At 49.7% G+C, this 24,055-nt stretch overlaps 1 protein-coding gene across 1 annotated transcript in view; it reads left to right on the top strand.

Annotated features, from left to right (window-relative positions):
- Positions 1-23,407, top strand: part of SLC29A3 (solute carrier family 29 member 3) — a 39,052-nt gene extending 15,645 nt beyond the window's left edge. Inside the window, exons 3-6 of the mRNA XM_087824139.1 lie at positions 7,046-7,128; positions 13,711-13,937; positions 18,279-18,441; positions 22,739-23,407. Of these exons, the coding sequence (XP_087680265.1) occupies positions 7,046-7,128; positions 13,711-13,937; positions 18,279-18,441; positions 22,739-23,393 (1,128 nt within the window). The 3' untranslated portion in view covers positions 23,394-23,407. The remainder of the gene's footprint in view (positions 1-7,045; positions 7,129-13,710; positions 13,938-18,278; positions 18,442-22,738) is intronic.
- The last annotated feature ends 648 nt before the right edge of the window (positions 23,408-24,055 follow it).

The following is a 24,055-nucleotide window of genomic DNA, read 5'->3' as shown; positions in this document are numbered from 1 at the left end:
CTACCACCCCCAGGCCTGAATCGCTTTTCCTCCCCCGCAGGAGCCAGGCTGCCTCTGCTGCCTCGCTCTTGAGGTTGGGGCTGCACAAAGCTGCCTCATGAAGCCACGGGCACCCGGCACCAAGTTAGTCTACCGCAGCTCATGACTAATTTGCTGCACTTATTTCAAAGTGTCCAAATGGCGTTCAGGGGAGAGGAAGCTTAACTGGGGCCTTCCAGAGATAAACAGGCTCATTTCAGGGCCTCCGTGCCCAAAGAAACCTCTTTACCTGGACTCCGAGCCTGGAACTAAATTCTTCCAGAAGAGATGCTTAGCATGGAGCCTCTCAGCATGGCAGAGGAGAGGAAACATTCCCCATCATAAAATGGGCCTCACATCTGGCCAGCTGGCTCCAGTGGGTTTTTAAATTGTGTTTGAAGAGTGTTTCTCCCCTTTCCTGGTATTCACAGGCTGGGCCAGAGTGTAACCGATGAAAATGAGTTTCCTCATCTCCACCACAAGTGATCAAGTGCCCTGTGCCCAGTCCACAAGTGGCTCCTCCATGCCTAGCTGGCACCTGGGGCCCCTCTGCCACCGGGCCTCCCTGGGCTAGGGTCTGTCAAGAGGCTGGGCTTGGAGCCCCACTCCTACCCAACCTAGTGGAGTGTGTGGCTTTGCTGGGCTTGCACAGTCAGAAGAGAGGCTGGAAGCCTGCCCAGTGCTTCCCGGCTATAATATCCTCTTTTACATGGTCTGTGCTTATCAGCGGACCGTGTCCATCCATTTTGGTGGTTGACAGAAGTGAGCACTTTTCTCTTAATCTTTTTCCTTTTAACAATACGCATATCCACAGGGCTGTGGAAATGCCCAGAAGAATGGGCAGTGGGGTTTGAGGAGAGGAAAGAGTTAACAGGCAGAGGGGAAAGAAACCCCTTAATTTGCTGGCTTGGGCAGGTCCCCTGCACTTAAGAGCTGGGCAGAGGGAAGGTGCCACTCTGATGGAACCATCAGGCTGGCTCCTGCTCACTGCTGGGAAGGCATTTGGACTGGTAGTCCTGGCCAATGATCATCTAGTGATATCCTGCAATCCCAGTGATAGTGTTTGTGCTTGGGTGTCTGTGAGGCCAGCAGCCTCAGCTAGAGTGGTTTGTGGAGTGATGGTAAATATCTCCCCACCCCATCTCTGCCCTACCCTTGTCCTGCATCAGAAGATCCGGCCCCCAGGACTTGCCAAGTATGCACCTCTGTGCAAGCATCCACCTCTTTCAGACTCAGGCTTCTTATCTGTGAAGTGGGAGCAATCTCAGCTCTGCCTTGCGCTCACAGGCTATGTGAAGAGCAAATGCACTAGGGTCTGTTCAGGCCACATATAAGCTGTTTTGTTCAGATGTCAGTTACCTGGCACTCTGCGAGGCTATCATTTCCATGCTTGGGTTACCTGGCGGGTGCTGAGGATGACCTTTGATATTACTGCTGCTAGAGGCCAAGCGCTAAGCCCTGTGAACCCTAGGTAATTGCTGAGTGCAGGGGGGCTAGTGAAGGGCAGGGGGATTGGATGAGACTTTTGAGGAGTTTTCTGTTCCTCAGAGCTGGGCCTCCCTTCACATTTGGTTGGAGAATTCAGAATGGTGATTGATGGGACCACTCTCTCTTTAGCACTCTGAGGGGCAAGATGGGTGATGTGGCTCTGTTCCTGCCTCTGTCCCAGTGGGTATGGATTGAACAGACAACAGTGGATGCTGAAGAAAGCCTCAGGGTTTGTTTCAACAAACTTGGATTGGAGTCCTAAGTGTTAAAGAAACATCTCTCCAAGCCTTTGCCTCTGCTGTTCTCTCCTGTTGGAATTCTGTTTCTCTCCCCACTAGCATCCCACCTCCCCATATCTGCTTGGCAGACTTCCCCCAGTCTCATGGAACTACTGTGGAAGTGCCCAGCCCCCTCCCCCCGGCCCACTGCACCTGTATCGTTTCTCTACAGCCATAGGATTACACCGGACTACATGCTCCGTGAGGGCATCGGGCACCTTGTCCTTTCTGTTTCATGCATCAGGCACCAGCACAGTGCTGGGCACACAGGGACTTGCCACATCTTTGATAAACAAAGGATGGGTTGAAATAGGAAGTGATGCTGATCTGGATAGACAGTGGCTTCGCAGCCAGACTGAGGGCCATGGGGTTACTAGCCTCTGGGTCCCCCACCAGCTGAGGCAGAGAAACCTACTGGAGGTGGCCCCTCATCTGTGTCCTGCCTGCTGCATCCATCCATCTTCCAGCCCTGCCTTCTTGCTGAATCATACACAGTCTTCTATCTGCAATTACACAGGATCCAAACCAACCCCCAGGGCTGCTGGTTTTCTGTGGGCTGTATAAACAGGGCTGCCATGTTGCACAACTTGGAGGACTCCACTATATTACAGTCTGCAGGATGGTGCCCCCTGGGGTTGTGCAAACCATAACTCTGCTATCATAAGAGGTGGCCCAGTGCCATTGCCCTCCACTCCTCCGTGGCCACAGCTGGCCTTTGGGGTCCTTGGGTTCACCTCTGGAGGTAGAGGCCATGCTCATCAACCATGTTGCAGGGCACCTGGTGGAACAAGTAACAGCAGAGCCTATTGAGGGAGCTCTCAAGAGTCAGGCCCACGTGGAGGTGAACTATGGCATGGATTACGCTAAAACATTGCATTACCTGAAATCACCCTATGGGATGGCGATTATGGATTGCTCTGGAGGGGGCAGTACTCTTCCCATTCCACTTGCAATGAGTTTGAACCAGTGTTCAAATGTCTTTCTCCTTCTTTGAGATGGAGAAGGTAGCCTTAGAAGCAAATGAAATGAAGCCAGGAAGAAAATGCCAGCTGCAATGTCTGCAAAGTGTGGAATCAAGAATTGAATGCAGAGTCTTCACTGTGGGACATTTCTTAGGAAGGAGCCTGAGGCAACACCTTCTGTGCAAATACTGTCTTAGGGAGTGCAGTCCTGGGGAAGTAAGAGTATGGGAAAAGGGAAGTGAGGCTGGCATAGAAGAGAGCAAACACAGGCTGCGATATTTCTGGGCTGGCCACAGCTTTGCAGCCAAACACAGCTGGTTGCTCTGGCACAAGACTCCGCAAAGATGCCACGTGGAGCCCCCACATTTCAGAACAGTCTATTGGGGGAGAAGAGGGACAAGCAATTTCTCTCTTGTTTCCTTCCCATTGCCTGCCTCTCATTGGTCAAAGTCTGTCTCTTAAGACTTTGCCTCCCCTATCCGTCACAGAGTGTCACCTGGCCCCTCCTCAGCCACCAGGGAGCAGGTGTAGCCCAAACAGTACAAAGGCACAGAGGTCTTTCCTGTTTGTTGTCAGCAGTAGCAGTGGCTTTATGACCATGGGACCAAGTAGCAAGGCAGATGGCCCAAACGGCAGGTGAGGTGAACAGATTTGGGGTGGAATGTAAACCAAGTTCAGTTTCTTGAAATCAGTGGGTGCCTCTTGCCTGAATGGTCCTAATTTCAGCAAAGGACTTGGTGAGGAAAGGCTGAGTGGACTGATGTAGTCAGAAGCATAACCTTTGTTTCCCTCAGGGGCAGACATACTGGCCTTCACGTCTGGCAAGAAGTTGAGTAAAATATCATGATCAGTTGTCCCTGTTTTTGTTGAGGAACAGAATTAAAAAAAAATGAGATTCTTTTTAAAATTAATTTTAAAGAGAGGAAGGGAGAGAGGGGAGAGAGAAAGAGAAACATTGATTGGTTGCCTTCTGCATGTGCCCCAACTGGGGATCAAACCCGTAGCCTAGATATGTGCCCTGACTGGGAATCAAACCCACCACCTTTTGGTGTACGGGATAATGTTTAACCAACTGAGCCACACTGGCCAGGGCGAGGAACTGAATTTATTTATTTATTTATTTATTTATTTATTTATTTATTTATTTATTTTAATATACCTTTATTGATTTCAGAGAGAGGAAAGGAGAGGGAGAGAGAGAGATAGAAACATCAACGATGAGAGAGTCATTGATCGGCGCAGCCTGCAACCTGGGCATGTGCCCTGACCGGGAATCGAACCCTGATCCCTTGGATCCTAGGTTGACGCTCAACGGCTGAGCCACACCCGCCAGGGCAGGAACTGAATTTAAATTGTAGCAGGAAGGCTGCAGTTTCAGAAAAACCCTGGTCAGTAGGAACTCAGCTATTTGAGACTCCCATTAATTAGGAATCTGTTGCTGCTTAACAAAATACTATAAATTTAGTGGTTTAAAGGAATACACATTTATTATCTCGCAGTATCTGTAGGCTAGGAGTCTGGGTGCAGCTTAGCTGGGTCCTTGGCTCAGTCTCAAATGGCAGCCATCAAGGGGTTGGCCAAGGCTGCAGTCTCATTGGAGGCTCGACTGGAAAAGGACCGTTTGCGTGCTGACTTGGGTTGTTGGCAGAAGTCAGTTCCTTGCAGCTGTAGGACTGAGAGCTTCAGTTTCTTGCTGGGTGTTGACCAGAAACCACTCTCAGTAGCTAGGGGTCATCACCTGCTGTCTTTGTTGCCATGTGGGTTTCCTCAGCGTAGCCACTTCCCTCCTCCAAGCCGTCAAAGGAGGGAAAAAAGAATCCAGCAATATGGATGCTACCACCTTATATAACATAATCCCATGCACATTGTCACGTACACCTGCCACCTTTGCTGTGTTCTCTTGCTTAGAATCGAGTCACAGGTCCTGCCCAAACTCAGTGAAAGGGATCATACAAGGGAATGGACACATGAGGCTGGGATCATGAGACCACCTGAAGAGTTTGCCCACCACAGACAGCTCATTTTGCTAGAACTCTATTTATAAGCAAATTCAGCATATAAAAAACCACCACATGTTTATATTAGGAATTAGGTTTAGGAAAAAAGCCCCATGGGATGTGCTGAGTCTACCTACATCACCACCTGCAACTCCCATCTGTACCAGTAGAAAGATGGTCCCGGGTCAAGTTCATTCTGCCCGCCCACCCTCACCCTCATTCCCCCACCCTGAGTGCTCTTTGTCAAGTGGAGAAGTGGACTCAATCAGCAAAAAGGGAGCCGTAGCCTTATTCAGTTCTCAATGTTTAAACCTTCCCACATTAAAAGAACAATTTTCTGTTTATCAATAAACCTGGACATTCAGTTACTTAAGAAACCCCCATTCCTAAAACATCAGGCAATCTGAGCCTGCTCAAAAAACAGACAGAGGCTTTGTATCCTATGTGATGGTCGTGCGTGGACTTGCCACAGAATAAGCAGCCACTGAACGAAGGGCACCTCACTGCGGGGCTTGGATTGGGTGCAGTCTTGGCCCCCATCTGCAGCCATCTGTTCCTCTGGGCCTTTTTCCATTTCTCCCGCCTGGTGCCTGCCTTCCTTGCCTCACGTAGGCCCAGCCACTGTGTCAAGATGTAATTGACTGAGTGCCTCAGACCAGTCCAGGCTCTGCTGAGCCCATCAGGGCAGGAACAATGAGGTGGCACCTCAAAGGAAGAAGGCTATTTCTAAGGCTCATGGTCGATGGACCACATGAGCTGTGATTATCATTTTAATTGCAAGGCTGCCATGACCTTACATTCAGGGTGCAGATTTCAAAGACCAAAAGCACTCTGCAGGCTTAAAAAGGGACTGTGGAAGCATCTGTGCTTCAGACTAGAGGAGCCGGTTATGACATCCTTCTTTCTCAGCCTCCACATTGCATCAGACTCCCAGAAAGGAGAGCTCTGACCCTCTGTTTGAAGGTCTGACTCAAATCCCACCTCTTCTGGAACCTTTCCCCAAACTCATACTCATTCCCATTCCCTCACATACTCAGCCCCCTCATTCCATTCCTCTACCTGGAATTCCCTTAGAACTCACTGCTCCTACCTTTGGTTTTGGGGGAAAAGATCACAGAATTCTAACCACTTCCTGTGGTGTTTAGAGATGATAAAAAACCTTCACAGTATCTTACACCCCCAGTGGTACACTCTGCTCTTAACTGGCAGGAGCACGTGTTTTACACATGTTATTCTTTGTACTCGGCACATTTGTAACTCAAAATATTTCCTCAGGTAAGTTCAGTCTTGTAAGCTTTTTTAGGGTAAATGATATAATTCATATAAAGCCCTTGTATGTGACATAGAGTGAATGCTTAATCCATGTAAGCGTTATCACGGCTTAGAACCCTTCGTTGATGACCTGGGGCTCATGGCTTCATATACAGTGTCAAAGCCAAAATCTGTCAGCCCTGTCCAGTGTTTTGTTTCTTAGACAGGTATTCAGGGATAATACAGAAAATACAGTGCACACAGTAAAATCTGCCCTAATAAGTGAGCAGTTCTCCAAGTTTTGAAAAAAAATACAGTTGCTGCCCAGCTTCTTTAGCCGTAAGTTCCAGCACATTATGATCAGGAATCCTTAATCTCCTCTGTGGGCTCATATACTCTGTCTGTAACACCCCTGCACTGCTTCCAGGAAATGCCCAGTTTCCTCATCTTGGCCGGTCCAGGAGCCACTTCCCCAAGTGGCTTTGACATTCAGTAGCCGCTCTATTAGAGGAGCCAATCCAGAATCAGAACAAAGTTTCCCTGCAGGGATTAGGTATGTTTTTAAGAGGGCTCACTTTGTTGCAAGAATGTGGGAATGTGGTTGAGTCATAACAAAGCCCATTTGGGTAACTCTGAAATTTGGCAGTGGGCTAAGAAGGCTGATAAGGGCAAAGTTTTCCTTTGTAGACATACATTGAGTCCTGTCTCCATTGCCACATCCCTGGGTGGGGCAGGTTGAATAGGTGGGAGTGTGGGCTGGAGAGCATTGGAGACCTCTCTGAGGGCAGGGATAATGTTTGTTCCTTCCTTCTGTTCCTAGCACTTAGCACAGCTCATATTGGTGTCTGTATGTTGAGTCACCCAGTGAGCGTTCCTAGGTTGGAGACGGGGCATGACCATGCCGTCTTGGGGTAGATGTACCATCACGAGTAGGTATCTGAAGATAGTAGGGAGAAGCCCCACCAAGAGGACCCCTGTGTCTGTGCTGTGGTGGGCCCCCTCCCTTCTTCCCCGAGTAACCTCAGCGGCCTCCTCACCTCTGTGCTTACAGAATTACTTCGAGAGCTACCTTTCCATCGCTTCCACCCTGTCCTCCGTGCTGTGCCTCGTGGCGAACTTCCTGCTTGTCAACAGGTAGGCCACTTTCCTCCCTCTCTCAAGTCTGACCTTCATGTCTGCCTCTTCCCCTTCCCTTTTGTCTGTAGCTGCTGCTTTTCTGCCCGTGTGAGTGGTGGCCGCCAAAGTAGGAGGCCAGCAGCTCAGACTCCTCCATGATGATTGAGGAGTCAGGCCAGTTACCTGGGGCCCTGCAGATGGAATGCCCAGTCAGGAAGCTGGACTTTCACTTTCTGGTGACACAGCGGCCATAGCCAGCAGGAGGCACGTTGGGGACATGGGTCTTCTTCCCGTTTCCTCTCCAGGGAGCCTGTCTATCAGCAGCTGCCTGGGCTGTAGGCCTTACAGCCCAGGGACATCACCTGGATGTCAGGGCAGGGCCAGGAAGCAAGTCTTGTGGAAGTTGGTCTTCCAGGCATTTCTGAGAGCAATTTGAAGTAAAGAGCCCTGCATCCCATGAGTCTGGCTCTCTCTGTGTGGAAATGGGTCACCCAACTGCTCAGTGCTAAGCTGGTAGCACCATTTCCTGTGTCTACTGTTCACAAAGGGATCAGTAGGGAACTTCTAACAGTATGTTAGTGAAGGGCTGGGAGAGAACCTCCATGTGGACACACCATAGAAGAAGGAATAATTTAGGAGACAGCCAGGCAAACTAGCATGGCCCTTAGACCCCACTGGGTGGCTGTTGCCATCATTTTCTTTCTTTCTTTTTTTTTAATATATCTTTATTGATTTCAGAGAGAGGAAAGGAGAGGGAGAGAGAGAGATAGAAACATCAGTGATGAGAGAGGCATTGATCGGCTGCAGCCCGCAACCCGGGCATGTGCCCTGACTGGGAATCGAACCCTGATCGCCTGGATCCTAGGTCGACGCTTTAACCACTGAGCCACGCCCAGCCGGGCTATTGCCATCATTTTCAAATTAGGTTTACAAGACCAACAGCCCTAGCTACTTTGCCTGCATTTCCCCTAAGCTACTGCTAGGTGATAACAGTGGCTACGTCATGATTAAGAAACCTGAACTTGGGCACAGCCTACTGAAACCTTAGATCTCTAATGGCAAATCTGTTTTGCCCACTTTGCCCAGTTTGTAGTGATTGCCTAGATTTCTGGTTGAATAGGAGTCTAAGGCAAACCTGGGCCTTGAGGAGTGTGCTGTGATGGATTAGTGATGTCTTCTCTGAGTATAGGATATCTCTTAAGTGCTTTATGTGTGCTAAGCCTGCACAGGCCAGTCTTTCCAAACATGTTATGTATGCTATGGGGCTATTTTAGTGACCTGTTGCGTAAAAATTATCCCAAAGCATAGTGGCTTAAAACTATAACAGTAATTAGTATCTCTCATGATTCTGGGAATCAGCAGGCCCAATTGGCAGCTCTGACTTGGTGTCTCTCGTGAAGACAGCTGGGACTGGAGTTGCCGGCCTCCTCGGGTACCCTGCCTCTCCCCTCCCCCCTACCTGATAGTCTCTCACATGTTGGCCTCAGGTAGTAGGCCTTTTCACACATTGTTTGCGGGTAGTTTTTTATCGCACGCTCTACTACCAGTCAACGTAAAACGTATAAATACGTTTCCCGCATACAATGTGTTCATATTGTAGCTGAGGAACAAGACCTCCAAGAGACAAGGGAGAAGATATGCGAGTTTTGTAACCTACTGTCTTACAGTCACATAGAGTCACTTCTGCTGTAATCGACTAGTCAGGCCAGTCACAAAGCCCACAGGTTTCAAAGGGACATAGACCCCATCTCTCAATGGAAGGAATGTTGAAGCATTTGCACCCATCTTAAAACCACTGTGCAGGCTGGAAGAGCAAGAAGGAGAATGGTGCTCCGATGGCCCAAGGGCCCTTAACCTGCCTCCTCATGCCTTGCCCTGGCACATGGGGCTACATTCCGTGTCTTAGCAGGTGAGAGTGCAGCCTCCAGAGACCCCAGCCCTGGAGAAGATGGAGGAATGGAGCTCAGAACAGAGCCAGGGGCTCCCTCAGCACTGCCAGCCCCTGGAGGGCAGAGCTGGGTCCCTGGCAGTGACTCCAAAGAGAAGGCACGAGGACAGGAAGGGGATGGAAGAGGAGGAGGACAGGGAAGGTGTAGTAGACCCATGTGAGGAGCCCCTCGGCCTCTCACTGCCCTCTCTCCTTTCCAGGCCTCTCTCATGATCCTCTGTCCACTCGCTCGCCAGGCCCTGGGGATAGGGGTTTGCCCATCTGGGCTAGCCCAGGCTCACATAAATGAGAGCTCCTGCTCCCTTCTTGATCTGGAGTCACTGTCTGAACTATAATAAGGGGTGATGCCTGGAGATCCCCTTGTTGTATCACTTAGGATGCACAGCATCCCAGGAGGGAGGCTGTGACATTACTGATTTTCCAAGTGGAAATCTGAGATGTGCCCGAGACCACAGGGCACTGCCTCCTCTGTGGTTGTGAAGTCCAGAAAGTAGGAGCCATCCTAGGACTGGAGTCAGCAGTGGCAGGGAAGGTCCACCCTCAGGGTCCTGGGAGAATCATCTCTAATAAGAGCATTGAGAACTTCTAAACACTCATATCCTTTAGAGGAATTCCTTCCTCTCATCCTTGCAACAGCCGAGAGCAGAAAACATTATTACCTTGTTTTATAGGTGGGAAAACAGGCTCACAGAGGTCACATGGCTGCTAAGAGGGTGGAGCCAGGATTGGAACTGGCACCCTTCTCTCCCTCATCTGTGCTTGGAACCTCTGGCCCCCCTGCCCCCTAGTTCCCCAAGTTTTCTGCCCCTCCCTGTGGCCAGAGCCACACATCAGACCCTTCACCTGAGGGCTGGCCTCTGCCCTGGCTTTAAGCTGCTGGAAGGAGGTGGGTGGTTAGAAGGGTCTGGGTCCGTCTGCAGTGGGGACCATGGGCTTCTCCCAGGTCTGGTGGAGAGCTTGCTGGTGGGCTCAGCATTTCAGGCTTCCTCCAGAAGGGTCCAGCCTGCCCTGGGGCCTGCCCTTGCCCTCCCCTGGCTACAGGAAAGCAGTGAGGGCAATGTGGAAAGTGCTCCCAAGCCTCAGCGGGAAGATGCTTTGAGCATAAGCTGTTTTTTATTTAATGTGCGAGAATGAAATGTCTCGTGTTCTCGCCTCCTGGAGAACCCGCTTTCTCTCACTGGCTCATCCATAATCGCCAAGTGTTTTATTATGTTCAATCTGCAGCATCATAAATACTTATGAGGAGGATTTACATTTGGGAGACTTGTGAAGAAATCGGTCCCCTGGGGTCCTGGGCTCTCACAAGCAAGGGGGTGGGGGAGCTGGCAGCCTGGGTACAGCTGGCAACCCTCTTCAAGAATCTCACTTTAGTGTGATGCACCCTAGGGTCCAGGGGCTGTAGCAGTCCTCTTGGCCTTCCCCTGTCCCGGAGCAGAACCACCAATACCAGGGCAACACTTGTCAAAACTTACCCTAAAACCCCAACAGCGTCATCATCCTCTGGGCCACTCTCCCTTCCTGGGGTGGGAGAAACAGTGTGAAGCCAGTGTGCCCTCATTAGTGCATGTGGGGTAGGCTGGCCCAAGCACATGTCACAAAGCTTTATGAGCATTGAAATGGCCCCAGGTGAGATCCCCAAGGGCCTGGGCCCATGGATACGGCTTGGAGGAGAGTGGGTTATGTGGCCTGTCATCAGCAGGCCAGAAGGAGGCCCGTGCTGGTGAGGGGCCTTATGAGGAGGTGGAGGAAAAGGTGGCTTGAATGGCTTTTTTATTGCATGTGGCATATACCTCCTCACCCCTCACTCTTTATTCCTCTCCCCAACCTGTGGGTGCAGGGTAAGAAGTCCCCCAGCTCTCGCACCAAAGCAACCGTCCTATTCAAGTAACTACCGACTGTGTGGTGACAGGCACAGGAGAGCTCCTGTGAGGCCAGCAGGACTCCCGAGGTACACTTTTCCTGCAGCCTCTGTGAGGAGGTGGCTGGAGGCAGAAGCTATTCCCAAGGCTGGCTGGAAATGCCGCAAGGTGCCCATAGCTGTCTCCCCACCATGCTGAGGGGGTCCAGAGGCAGAGTGACTGGGAGGTTCAGGCCCAGTGTAAAAGCCGCCCCTGCATGGCTGATACCCTTGCTTGTCAATTTGTATATCCAGCAGATACTTGCCAGGTGCCTGCCAGGCCCCGTGCCAGCCCTAGGATGATGGCTTAGATAGGCCCTGTTCTTGTGTAGCTCCTACCTTCTGGTCTGTCCTGTCCCTTCTTTTTGCCCCAAGGAACTGTAAAAACATTTGGGCATTTGTTCCCAGCCTCTTTCTCCACTTGAATGTCTTTAGGTTTAGAATCATTAGCTAGAAGGACTGAATGTTACCTTATCCAGCATCTTCTTTTTCGAGATGAGGAAACTGAGGCCCAGAGAGGTTGACTATTTGCTTGAGGTCACACAGTGAGTTGGTGGCAGAGCTGGCCAGGGCTCCAGTCTCCTGACTTAGGCTCTGTGCCCCTGCAGGCTCTTATTTTGGGGGTGGATGGGGCAAGTATAGTTGCTGAAGAGGGAAGGGGCACTGCGTGGCAGGGTTGAGTGTGTAGGATCACCCTGAGCATCAGAGTAAGGCCTGACCACCAGCCTCCAGGGCTCCTTACATAGATACTCAGGGCCCCCAGGGGTCCAGGTGCTCCAGCTGGCTGCCCACCAGCTTGCCCAGGCCTAGACCCCTGCAGGCCCTGGGAAGATGTGTCTCAGTGTGGGGTTCCCCAGAAACACACCCTGGAACAAGGATTTTATTTAGTAGTAGTTTATTTGGGAAGTGAAGGTAAGAGAGTGGGGAAGGGAGACGGGGAGGGAAAGACAGGCAATAATGAATGCCTTGCTAAGCCAGCTCCCACAGAGGGTGACCAAGCTTGACCTGTTAGGGAAGCTGTGGGAGCTAGTGTGGAACACACCCAATGGGAGCAAGCTGGGGCATTTGTCCACCCACTTCCTGAGCATTGGTAGAAGTTTGCTTTAGCAGGTGTTAATTACCTGTCACTTGCAGCCTGCTTCCTAGTAAGAGGGAGGACACATGGGCAGGGCACCCTGAGCACGTAGCTCCCTAGCTGGAAACCCTGATGTATAGCTCTTTGTTAGTTGGCACTCTTAGTAAGAAACAAAAGGGGTTTTCTCATTCTTTACCTGGAAAGTTAAAGTAAGGTCTGCCTCTAGGCACTGCTAGAGCTGGGGCTCTGCAGATCTGGGTTCTAGTCCCAACTCCCCACAAACTTAAACCATCCCTTCAATTCCCTGGGCTTCCTTCTGCCCCTTACAAAGCAGAGGCCGCACCTGCTCCCTTCAGCTGGATCAAAAGGAAACTCAGATTAACCTGGGGCCACAAAAGCACTTAGAAAAAAGTCCTTTCTTGCTTTTCATGTCCATCATTTCACACCTATTTATGTACATATTTTTCTTACCTTATAAGTCTTTTTTTTTTTCCCCTTATCCAAAAAATGAAAGAAAGAAATTTGTGTATAACTAATCTGGCTTTTCTCCTATCCCTCACCCACTGGTTAGCAGGAAAATTAACTTAACTTCCAATCCGGTTTAAAGCTTAGTGTAATCTGATTATTTAAACAGCCTCTTTATTATAATTATTTTTAAACAGCCTCTTTAGATGATGTTCTCTCTCCCTGGAATAAGAATGTGCAGTTTCTCTGAGAGTCAGCCTTCCCTGCTTTCCCCTGAAGGGCAGTGTCTGGGCAAGTTAGGGGCTGGGAGGAGTGTAGGGCTTACATTCGGGATGAGAGGTGGGGCAGGGGAGCTGGCCCTGCTCGGCACAAGCTTGGCCTCAGCTGCTGCCCACGACAATGGAGACCATCCAGGAGAATCCTTCTGTCCTGGCCATTTGTTCTGGCCTACCTTTGTTTCCTTCGTTCCAGGGGAGGGACTAGAATGTCATTCTGAGAGCACAGGCTGCAGCTAGACCTCCTGGGTTCACAGCCAGATGACCTTGAGCAAGATCCTTAGCTTCTCTGACCTTAGTTTCCTTATCTATGCACATGGGATAGGTAAGAATACCTATCTGTAGAGCTGGTATGTGAATTCAACAAGTTAGCATAGAAAACACTTAGGAGGGTACCCAGCACAAATTAAGTACTGAGTGTTTGCTGTGGTGACAGTGACGGTGATGATGTTTTCCCTTTTTCTACCCCCTCTCCTCCCCACTAAGTTTTGGAGAATGCAAGTCCTGTGGGTAGTTACTCTGTTAAACACTAGACAAAGCCAGCAGGAGCTCATGGCAGGAGCAGACAGGGGCTTGCCCCCAGAGCCCTCATGTTCTGTCCTGAACCTCACAGCAAGACAAAAAGAAGCAGTGTCCGCCGAGCATGTGCCCTGAGCCAGACACTGCTCTCTGCACTCTGCACACACCCCTCAGAGATCCTTGCGACCACTTCTGCAGGTAGATCCATTCTCCTCCCTGTTATACAAATGCAGAAGCTGAATGAAACCAGAGCAGTTGAGTCACTTACCCAAGGCCACACAGCTAGTGTGCTGGGAGGGGCAGGATGCAGACTCAGGCCCAGTCACTGAGCCCACCTGCTTCCCCTAAGAATGCTCACCAACCTCAGCCTGGCATGGGGCCCAGAGGGGGTCTCTAACCGTGTCTGACATCTTCACCCTAGAGTTCCAATTCATGTCCGCGTGCTGGCCTCACTGACTATCATGCTGGCCATCTTCGTGGTGATGACCGTGCTAGTGAAGGTGGACACCTCCTCCTGGACCCACAACTTCTTTGCTGTCACCATCGCCTGCATGGCCATCCTCAGCGGCACCTCCACCATCTTCAATAGCAGCATCTTCGGCATGACGGGTTCCTTCCCTATGAGGAATTCCCAGGCACTGATATCAGGTGAGAGCTGGGGTCCAGACAGTTTAGCTGACCAGGTTAGTCCTCCTGCGCAACATATGAAGGAGCCAGAGGTGAGCATGTGACCACCTTCTAGAAAAGGAAATGAGTGTTAGGTGTGTTTCCAGGATCTATTGTATAACGAAGCACCCAGAATTTAGTGCCGTAGAGCAATAACAGTTGTTTATTTTGCTTACAAATCTGCGATTTGGGCAGGAGTTGGTAGAGACAGCTTTCCTGTGCTCCACGAGGCATCAGCTGAGACAGCCCTACTGGGGCTGGGGATCCACTCTTGGGATGGCATGCTTGCCTGGCTGGCACGTTGGTGCTGGCCATTGGCTAGAAGGTCAGCCAAGGCTGGGGCTGGGCCCAGGGTCACTTCCACCTTAGCCATAAGCCCGTCTGGATTCAAGAGAAGAGAACACAGACCCACATTGTCTCAGTGGGAGCGTATGAAAATTATACTGTCGGAGAGCAGGCGGGAGGGAGGACAGAGCTGCAGCCGCTTTTGGAAAACAGTCTGCTCCCAAAAGCACATCCTGAAACGGCAGTCCTTTCTTTCCCCTCCTCCTCCCCCTTTCTCTTCTATCCCCTCCCCTTCTCTTTATTTTTCCAGTCCCTTACCCCCCCCCCTTCCTCCTTTATGATTTTATAGAAGACCTGCTCTGTGCTGGGGCTTCAAAGATGAATAAGACTCAGCCTCTCAGGAGCTGACAGCCTAGTAAATAAACTTCCGTGCCCTGGACTTGGGCATTCTGTGGGGGTGCTGATGTGAGATGTGGGCCAACCCCTTTAGCTGAAATTTTGATGCTAACCCTAAGCCTGTTGTTTAGCCCTTAGCAGTTCTGTTCTCTCACCCAGATGTCCCAACAATAGAAAAAGGAGCCCCGCCAATAAGAATCTGTGCTTTCCCAGGAGACCAGCACCCCTTAAAGCAAGCCTGAGGCTCATTCAGCGTCCCCACATGTCCTGTCATGTGAAGGAGGGCTGTGAGCATTTTCCCACTTGAGAAGAATTTCACAAAGAACCCGCTGTGTACCCATAGTGAGCAATGCCAGGCAGTATGTGGCAGCGATGACAAATTCCTGGACAAGCGTATGTCCTCTTCCATGCCTACGCCAGTGCCAGACATCACTAATCGATCTGTATCTTTCCTCCTGTGCCTCTAAATCCTTCTCAGCACAGCACTGGGGGCAGTTACTGCCAACGGATTAGAGTTAGATGTGGCCTCAAATCTCTTTGCTATTTTTGATATAGGATTAGGAGTTAGGCTCTATCCTGGGAAGCCCTTGGGCCCAAAATGAAATAGGAACGGACACTTTACTAAGTTTCCAGAATGTAATCAATATATCCTATCAATGCTTCAAGAAGGCCGTGCCTAGAGTGAAGGAATGGCCAAAAATGCTAGATTTAATCCCTTCTGTCACCCCTGTCTCAGAAAGAGGCTCTTGTCCCCTCACCTCCCTCCATCCTGCAGGAAGATATATTTTTCAATATAGCACCAACCTTGCTTGTTACATCTGGGGGGCCAGTGGCCAAACAACACCTTGTGTGTTGGCAAGGGTCCTTCAGGCTCATTTGGCCACCTGCATATCTTCTAGAGAAGGGGGATGGATGCTCCATGAACTTTTCAGAAAGTCCAGCTTTGAAAAAGTGTTGAAATGCAGTACTCGCACTTCTGTATTAACTACCCCGGACCCTGAGCCATTGTCCTCACTGTGTGCAGTCCCAGTGGACACCTGTCACCCTGGAAAGTCCCAAGTGTCCACCCTCCTGGAGGCCCAGTGCCACCTCACCAGCCCCTGTTTTTTCATCCTGAGGGGCCCATCTGTGCATTCTGCCTGCGTTGGCATTTGAGGAACAATTCATCCGTTCTGTACTGGTATTTTTTTTTTAAACCCTCATTTGCATGTATTTCCATAACTGATGAGATAAAAGTAGGGAGTCATGAAGGATGAGCTCCCGGAGGCCTGGTTTGTTGTTGATGATAATATTGTAAATTCTCTACAACTTGGGAAGAGAGAGAGGAAAGTCAATAGGCAGTGATGTTAGATCTTGTCCCCAGGGCAGCCAGGGAACATCTTACTGAGTTTAACCCCAGTTCTTACAAAATGCTCAGGTGGGGATTACAGCTTCTCAGAAGTTGGCAGCCTCTTGGCAAAGGGTTTACCCTGTTGTTTCTGCTTTGATGTAGGAAGGACAGAAATAACCAGACACCTAATTAAGAATCGGAGAGGATTTATATGGTACTTCTCCGTATCAGGTATTCTTCTGAGCACTTTACATGTAATAATCCCTTTAATCTTTATAACAGCCCTCAGAGGTGGGTTTTATTAACATCCCCACTTTAAAGATGAGGAAATGGGGGACACAGAGGTTACATGACTTTCTGAAGCTCACACAGCCAGAAGTGATAGAGCTAGAACTGGACTCAGATGTTCTGGTTCTGGAGTCAGTGCTCTTAATCACTCTTAACTTTTATTTCTTTGCCTTCCTTCAAATCCCAGCCTGTGGCTAATAGAGCTCATATTGAGAAGTTTGGGATCATCCATCAGTGCCATGGGCTGGCCCCTGCAGAGCCACAGAGATGTCAGGCAGAGATGGGTGAGGCAGTGATGATGGGCATTGTGGGGGACAAGGGCCAGAACTGTCCCTCTCCCACTTCTGCTCTGTGGTGCCCAGTCAGAGCCGCCTAATAAAAGGGCACAGTTTGCTGCTTGCTGTTTGCAGTCGGCTGCTTCTTGCTTCCTTGAGACTCGAAATTCATTCATTCAGTCAGCTGATCCAGCAGAGTCACTGAGTGCTGGCTGTACTGATACTCATGGTTGTGTCTGTGGTCTGTACTTTCTCTGTTCAGTGCACCACTCCCCTCACTACAGTCTCATGTGAGGGCAGGGCGAGCATTAGCCCCGCTTTCCAGGCGAATAAACAGAGGCAGAGAGGAGTAAATGATCTGCTCACAGGTGTAACACGAATAACCCTGATTCTGGGCCAGCAAAAGTTGATTACCGTGTTTGGAGGGTTCGACAGAAAAGGAAGACACATTCCTTCTCCCCCAAACAACTGCATGATTGTGGCAAATAGAGGACTGGCATTTGTTGAAAGTATTTTGTGGTGGGCCCTTTCCAAACATCATCTCATTCAAATCCTCAGAGCAGCCATGTGAGGCGGGTGCTGCTATCCCCATTTTACAGATAAGCAGACTGTGGCTCCAAAATGTCATGTTAGCACCCACGTCACAATGAGCAAGTGGCAGTCGAGGGTCAGACATACATCAGTTTGGGTCCTGGACCCCTGGGTCCAACCACATTTTTCTGCCTCCTCTGTTAGGTAGTAGTGAAAGGAGCCATGTGGTCACATGGGCCACAGGCCAAAGCCTTGGCAAGAGAACATTCCATGGGGTAGAGCAGTGGCATGAGAGTGTGAGTGTGTAAGAGTATGATGGTGTATGTGTGTGAGTATATATGACTGCGGATATGTGTTAATATGTATGTGTGTGGGAACATGTATGATAGTGTATGTGTGTGAGCATATGTGTGCATGGGATAGAGTGAGTGTGCGAGTGTGAACATGTGTGATGGGGTGTGTGTATGGTGTGTGTGTATGTATGACAGTGTATGTGTATGAGTATATGTGTATATGTGATAGACTGTGTGAGTGCAGACATGTCTGTGATAGGGTAGGTGTGTGTAGTGTGAGTGTGTATGGGCATGTATGTTTGTGGGTGTGATAGTGTGTGTGAATATGCATGCACCCATGTGTTCACATGTCCACGTGGTACCACAGTTACCTTGGGATACGAGGTAAGTTCCTCAGTCCAGGGTGGGCAGCACCTGGGCTTTTAATGGGTAAGGGCTGCCCAGGTCAGATAGCCTGGCTCTGGGGCAGCGGGAGAGCCTGTGCTTAGACGTTCCCTGAGCCTCTCTCCCAGTTTGGATGGTGGATAATTTGAGCGGAAGAGTTCTCTGAGACATCCTGCCCCTGAATCTAAAGTTTCTGACCCCACCAAAAGGGTAATAAAGAGAGATGGAGGGTCAAGGGTTGGAGGTAAAACCAGAAAACAGGCAAAACCTTGGAGGCCATTTGCCACCTCAGACAGCAGCCTCTTACAGGCCCATCAGAGAATTGGGGCCAAGGATGTGAAAACCCTCTTAGAGTCAGAGCTCACGGCTGCAGAACCACTCCATGTCCGCCAAAGATCCAGGACACTATGGGAACTGCAGCATTTTTCTCAGCAGGAGAAACTTTGATTCTGTTAAACTTGAACAGAGAGGAGGCAGGCCTGAGGTGCAGGGAAGATGAACCCACCCCAGCCTTCTTCATGGTGTCCTGTGCTTTCTGCAGGAGGAGCCATGGGTGGCACCATCAGTGCCGTGGCCTCCCTGGTGGACCTGGCATTGTCCAATGATGTGACGGACAGCACCCTGGCCTTCTTTCTGACTGCGGACGTCTTCCTCGGGCTCTGCATTGGACTCTACCTGCTGCTGCCCCGGCTGGAGTATGCCAGGTGAGGGCCCGCCTCTTGCTCTCTCAGTTCATTCTTTTTTTTAAATTTATTTTATTTTTTTATTGTTGGCAATAAAAAATGTCCCCCATGTTTACCCCGTTGACTCCCCCACTCTACCCAGACTGTACTCCATCCTGTGCCTCTACCACACTATTGTCAGTGTCCATGGGCTATGCATATATGTATACAAGTTCTTTGGTTAATCTTTTATGTGGCTATGTATTTTTATTATTTACTGGCAGTCTATCATCTAATTAGGTGGCATGTTTGTTTCCTTGTTTATTGCCCATCTCCCCGCTGGAGTGTGAGCTCCCTGAGGACAGGAATTGTGCAGATTTTGTTCACTGCTGTGTCTTGGTACCTTGAGCTGTGCCAGGCTCATAGTAGTTGCTCAATAAATTGGCTCGCCAGTAGGATGTGAGAGGTTGGCTTGGTGCCACATCCTTGAGCAACTGGAGTTGCAAGTTTTTGGATGGGGAGGGCAGGCGGTGGAAGGAAACCTGAGGAAAAAGAATGATGAATCGAAGCTCCGTTCACTGAGCACCTCCGCTGCCCCCGCATTGTGCTCAGCTTAATACTCACACACCTGTTCCTTTTAGGATGCAGCACCACAATGTATCGTGATTGTTACCATTCACATATGAGAAAACCTGGCACAGAGAGGTTGAATTACTTGCCTGAGTTGCACAGCCTGTTGGCAGCAGCATCAGAAATTGAACCCTACTCCAAATCTGTCTTTTTAACCACTGTCCTTTCTACCCTGCAGGACCTCTCTTCTTGCCCTAGTCTCTCTTTTGTCTCTCTCATTTCTTTTTCTTTCTTGCTTCCTGCTGTTCTTTAAAAACAACTCTTGACTTTTTCTTGTATTTTTTTTCAATACATTTTCATATCCATTATCTCATTTGATGTAGGAAAGGCAGGAATTGTCTTCCCCATTTTAGAGGTGAAGAGACAGGGGAGGCCAGGTGATTGACCTTTGGTCCTACAGTGTGCGAGCCAGCAGAGCTGGGGAAAGATCAGGTCCTGGCTCTGCCCTTTTCCACGGAAAACCTATTTTGCGTGGTGGCATTGAGCTAAGCCACTCCCTTACACACTTTCTTCATTTATTATACATGAAGACTGTGCACAGTTGTTACAGTATTTTCCACTTTACAGATGAGGAAACTGAGGCTTTGGAGAGTTAACAGACATGCCCAGGTTGCACACCTGGTGAGCTGCAGGCAGGGATGTGAACCCGGAGCTGTTTGCGAAGCTGCACTCTTTCCACTGCATCCTGTCATAGCTCTGGCTTGTGACTTCAGGGTCTGTCCTCATCATTCATTCCTCCTGTCCCTGTGAGAGAGTCGCCTCACTAATCACCAGAGCCCCAGTCCTACTAGGGCCGGTTGCTTTCCCCAGGCTGAGGATTGTTATAACCTCAGCTGGCCTCAGCAGCTGCAGGAGGGTAAAAGGGGCCTGAGCATCCTGGCACGGTGTCCCCCAGGTGGCTGTAGATCTAGAGCTGCCTGTCCTATCCCCTGCTCCTTTAAGGCCATCATCAGAATTGCCCAGGTGTGCTGCATGATGCTGTCCTGTGACTCCTGGGCTCTGGCTGGCTCACTGTCCCCCAGCACCCATACACTGCCTGGCATCTTGTCACAGCTGATTAATTATTTTGAGTCACTGACTGAACAGAAGTCAGGAGGTTCCCACCACACCTTCTGCTGTTTCCCGTGTCCTGTTTTTAGAGTGCTTCACATGGTCTGTTTCCAGCGGGGTGGCCAGCCTTTCCTGTTTGCCTGGGACCGAAGGTGTTCTCAGGATGAGGGGCCTTCAGTGCTGAAACCAGGACAGTCTCAGCTGAACCAGGACAGCTGATCACCCCGGATTTCAGACCCACCTGAACAGGCCCAAATGCTGCCCAGCTGAGCTTGTGAGAGAAAACACCCAGAGCTCTACTGTCCCATGGAAGCTTCTATTTCTTTGTTGATTAACACTTTGGTCAAGACTTTGGGGTTTATAGAAACTCAGCTGAGGATGGAGCTTTAGAAGGAGCTGCACTCCTGGGGCTACTCAGACTAAATCTTACTTAGAAGGGAGCCCACAGGTGCTGCAGTGGGAAGGCTAGGCTGCCTCATCCCACCCGGGAGGAACTGAGCCTCACACAGTGTTGAAGGCTGGTGACCTTGATAGAATGAGATGAGCCAGATTTGGAAGAATTTATGAGGAAGGGCTTCAACCAGAGGAACTTGGTAGGAGCTTCCTCGGAGCAGACTTAGGGCAAGGACCTGACACTGAGTAGAGGGAGAAGTAAGAATATTTCTTTCCATAAATAGTGATTGTGAAACAAGACAGGGTTCAAGGCCAAAGTCCCTCTTCAGCATCACAAGGAAATGTGATCATGGGGAGGAATCCTCCCACTGACCTGCTTGTTATCTATAGGCTCTTAGGATGGGAGGACTGGCAGGGATTGCAAAAACTCATGGCTACAGACCCCCCATTTTGCATAGGAGGAGACTGAGGCCCAAAGAGGGGAGGACCCAGCTTAGGATCACACCAGGAGGCAGAGCAGGACTGAAATCAGAACCCAGCTATCACCACACTGCTGTTCTCCCACTACCACACCAAGCCTTGTGTTTGAGGTATCTTAATACAGTTAGTCCGTGTCTCTTGGTTTTCAGATATCTGAGGCCCAGAGAGATTGAGTCACTCAGACAAGGTCACACAGCAAAGCAAAGTGACCCAAGCCTTTTCTTCTCTGATCAGAGTAGCAGAAATTGAAAAGATTGATAATATTCAGTATTGAGTATATGGGAGAAAAGACACCTTTATAGGCTTATCAGTTCTATCAAAAATTATATTTTGAAGGCTAATCTGTATCTGGAGATTTAGCTGGAAAAAGCCAAACATGGTTCTTGCCCTAGCGAGCTGTCTTCTATTAAAGGAGACAGAAGCTAAACCAGTAAACTAACACAATGATTATAAATTGTGGTCAGTTTTTTAAAAGAAATAAATGGATACTGTCATAGAGGTTAAAAGGGTAGGGTAGGTGGGTCAGACAGAATAGAGATATATTCGTCCTACTTGTTTGGAGAGCAATTCATCAATATCTGTCAAAATTTTAAAGGTACAAACCCTTTTTTTTAATCTTTATTGATTTCAGAGAGAGGAAGGGAGAGGGGGAGAGAGAGAGATAGAAACATCAATGATTGGCTGCCTCCTGCACGACCCTGACTGGGGATCAAGCCTGCAACCCGGGCATGTGCCCTGACCAGGAATCAAACCACATCCTGGATCCTAGGTCAATGCTCAACCGCTGAGCCACGCCCAGCTGGGCTAAAGGTACAAACCTTTTGATCCAACAGTTCCTCTCCTAGAAATCTGCCCTAGTAAAATACTAATATACACATGCAAGGATTTACATATAGGGCTATTCATGCACCATTATTTGTAGCAGAGAAAAACTGGAGCTAACCTAAATGTCCATCAGTAGGGGAGCAGTTGAATTGTATGTTCATATAGTAAAATGCTATGCAGCAATGCAGCAGAGACATAGAGCCCTGTTTCCTCAAGTGACAAGATGGCCACATAATGTTCTTTAGACAATTACATGTACGCATTTATGTGTAATAGTTATGTATGTATGTATGTAGGCAATTATGTGATGTATTTATACATCATTTATATGTTTAGGAATTATACTGTTGCGGAAAGTTTTCAATATGTATGTTTGATGCTACTTTTGCTTAAGAAATGTAACTGGGGCAGGGAGGTGCGGGGTGTTTGCACGTGCGTGGAACAATATACCTGGACTTCTAATGAACAGTACCTCTGAGGAGTGAGACTCGAGATAAGAGTTTTCGTTCTGCTCCATCATTTCTCTCCTGTGTTAATCGGGTTCATTACATCAAGCATGTATCACTTTCATAATTTAAAAAATTTGTATTTTTTAAATGCTATTTTATCTCTGCTCCTCCCCTCCAAAAAATGAAACAAAAGACTAGTGAGCTAAGACTGGAGCCCAGGCTCGACATATGTTGGTCAGAGCTGGTTTCCTCTGTCCCATCTTGGGGTACAGCCACCACCACAGAACAGCGGGCTGGATGGAGCCCAGCCTTTCAGGCAGTATCAGGACAGGCAGGTGGGAGACTGCCAGCTTCCATCCTGCAGCACATATGTCACCTGAGAGCATCCTGGGGCTGTGGACCATCAGGGGCTTGGGCTTTACACACTAGGCATAAAGGTCCCCTGCCTTGTCCCTGGGAATGCCACATTTTCTTTCTGGGGCCTTTTGACCACGTGCCTTCTCCCCTGGCAGGTACTACATGAGGCCTGTTTGGCCGGCCCACGTGTTTTCTGGTGAAGAGCAGCCATGCCAGGACTCCCCCAGTACCCCTTTGGTGGCCCCGAGGCCCAGCTTCTCCCCAACGCCACCTCTCTGTCCCATCCTAAAGAAGACAGCTGGCCTGGGCTTCTGTGTCATCTACCTCCTCTTCATCACCAGCGTCATCTTCCCCGCCATCTCCACCAACATCGAGTCTCTTGATAAGCGCTCGGGCTCGCCGTGGACCACCAAGTTCTTCGTCCCCCTCACTACGTTCCTCCTGTTCAACTTTGCTGACCTGTGTGGCCGGCAGATCACAGCCTGGATCCAGGTGCCAGGGCCCAGAAGTAAGGTGCTCCCTGGGCTGGTGCTGCTCCGGACTGGCCTCGTCCCCCTCTTCGTGTTCTGTAACTACCAGCCCCGCGTCCACCTGCAGACGGTGGTCTTCCTGTCCGACATCTACCCGGTGCTATTCAGCTCCCTGCTGGGGCTCAGCAATGGCTACCTCAGCACCCTGGCCCTCATCTACGGGCCTAAGATCGTGTCCAAAGAGCTGGCTGAGGCCACCGGAGTGGTGATGTCCTTTTACATGAGCGTGGGCTTGGTACTCGGTTCAGCCTGCTCGGCCCTGCTTGTGCACCTCATTTAGGAGGGGGCAATGGCCAGAGGATTGGCCAAAACCCAGCCTTGCTCCTAGCAGCTGACAGCAGGCAGAGACATTCCAGATACTTTAACAGAACACTCCTGAGACCTGAAGAAGACCAAAGACATCTGAATTAGACACAGTTACACAGGCACAAAGTGGGGAATCTCTTCCCTAGCTGACAGTTACATTGCGCCTTTCTGTATAGCTTCCTGGGGGACTGTGTGGCCAGTGTTCGACTCAGTTAAGTGCCAAAACCCAGCCTTGCTCCTAGCAGCTGACAGCAAGATGTGAGACTTCTCAGCTGTCCTTAACTGGACAGGTCTCCCTGGAAAAGAAGTCCCTGTGGGATGGCCAATCTTTAGGTCTAAGACCCAAGCCTGTGCAGACCCTGCTTTCTGTGGGTGAGAGAGCACCTACCAGCCCGACTGGACCAGCAGAAAGACAGGCCTTCCAGGAGCCCTTCATTCCTTAAACTCGGGCTCCAGAAAGCTTCCCAGCACTAGAGACGAAGCATGTCAGGCCTGTGTTTTCAAACAGGGATCTTTAAAGTGGTCTATGGGCTGGGTCAGGGCTGGTCATTTGACATTGATGTTTACAACATGGTCATTGGTTCAAGGGCATAATAAATACCTGGGTATTTAATGAACTGTCTTTATTAGTCAGGG

Source organism: Miniopterus natalensis, chromosome 14, assembly GCF_054644295.1.
Source record: "Miniopterus natalensis isolate mMinNat1 chromosome 14, mMinNat1.hap1, whole genome shotgun sequence".
Lineage (NCBI taxonomy): Eukaryota > Metazoa > Chordata > Mammalia > Chiroptera > Miniopteridae > Miniopterus > Miniopterus natalensis.
The sequence above is the reverse complement of the archived record's forward strand: the minus strand, read 5'-3'. Positions and strand labels throughout refer to the sequence as shown.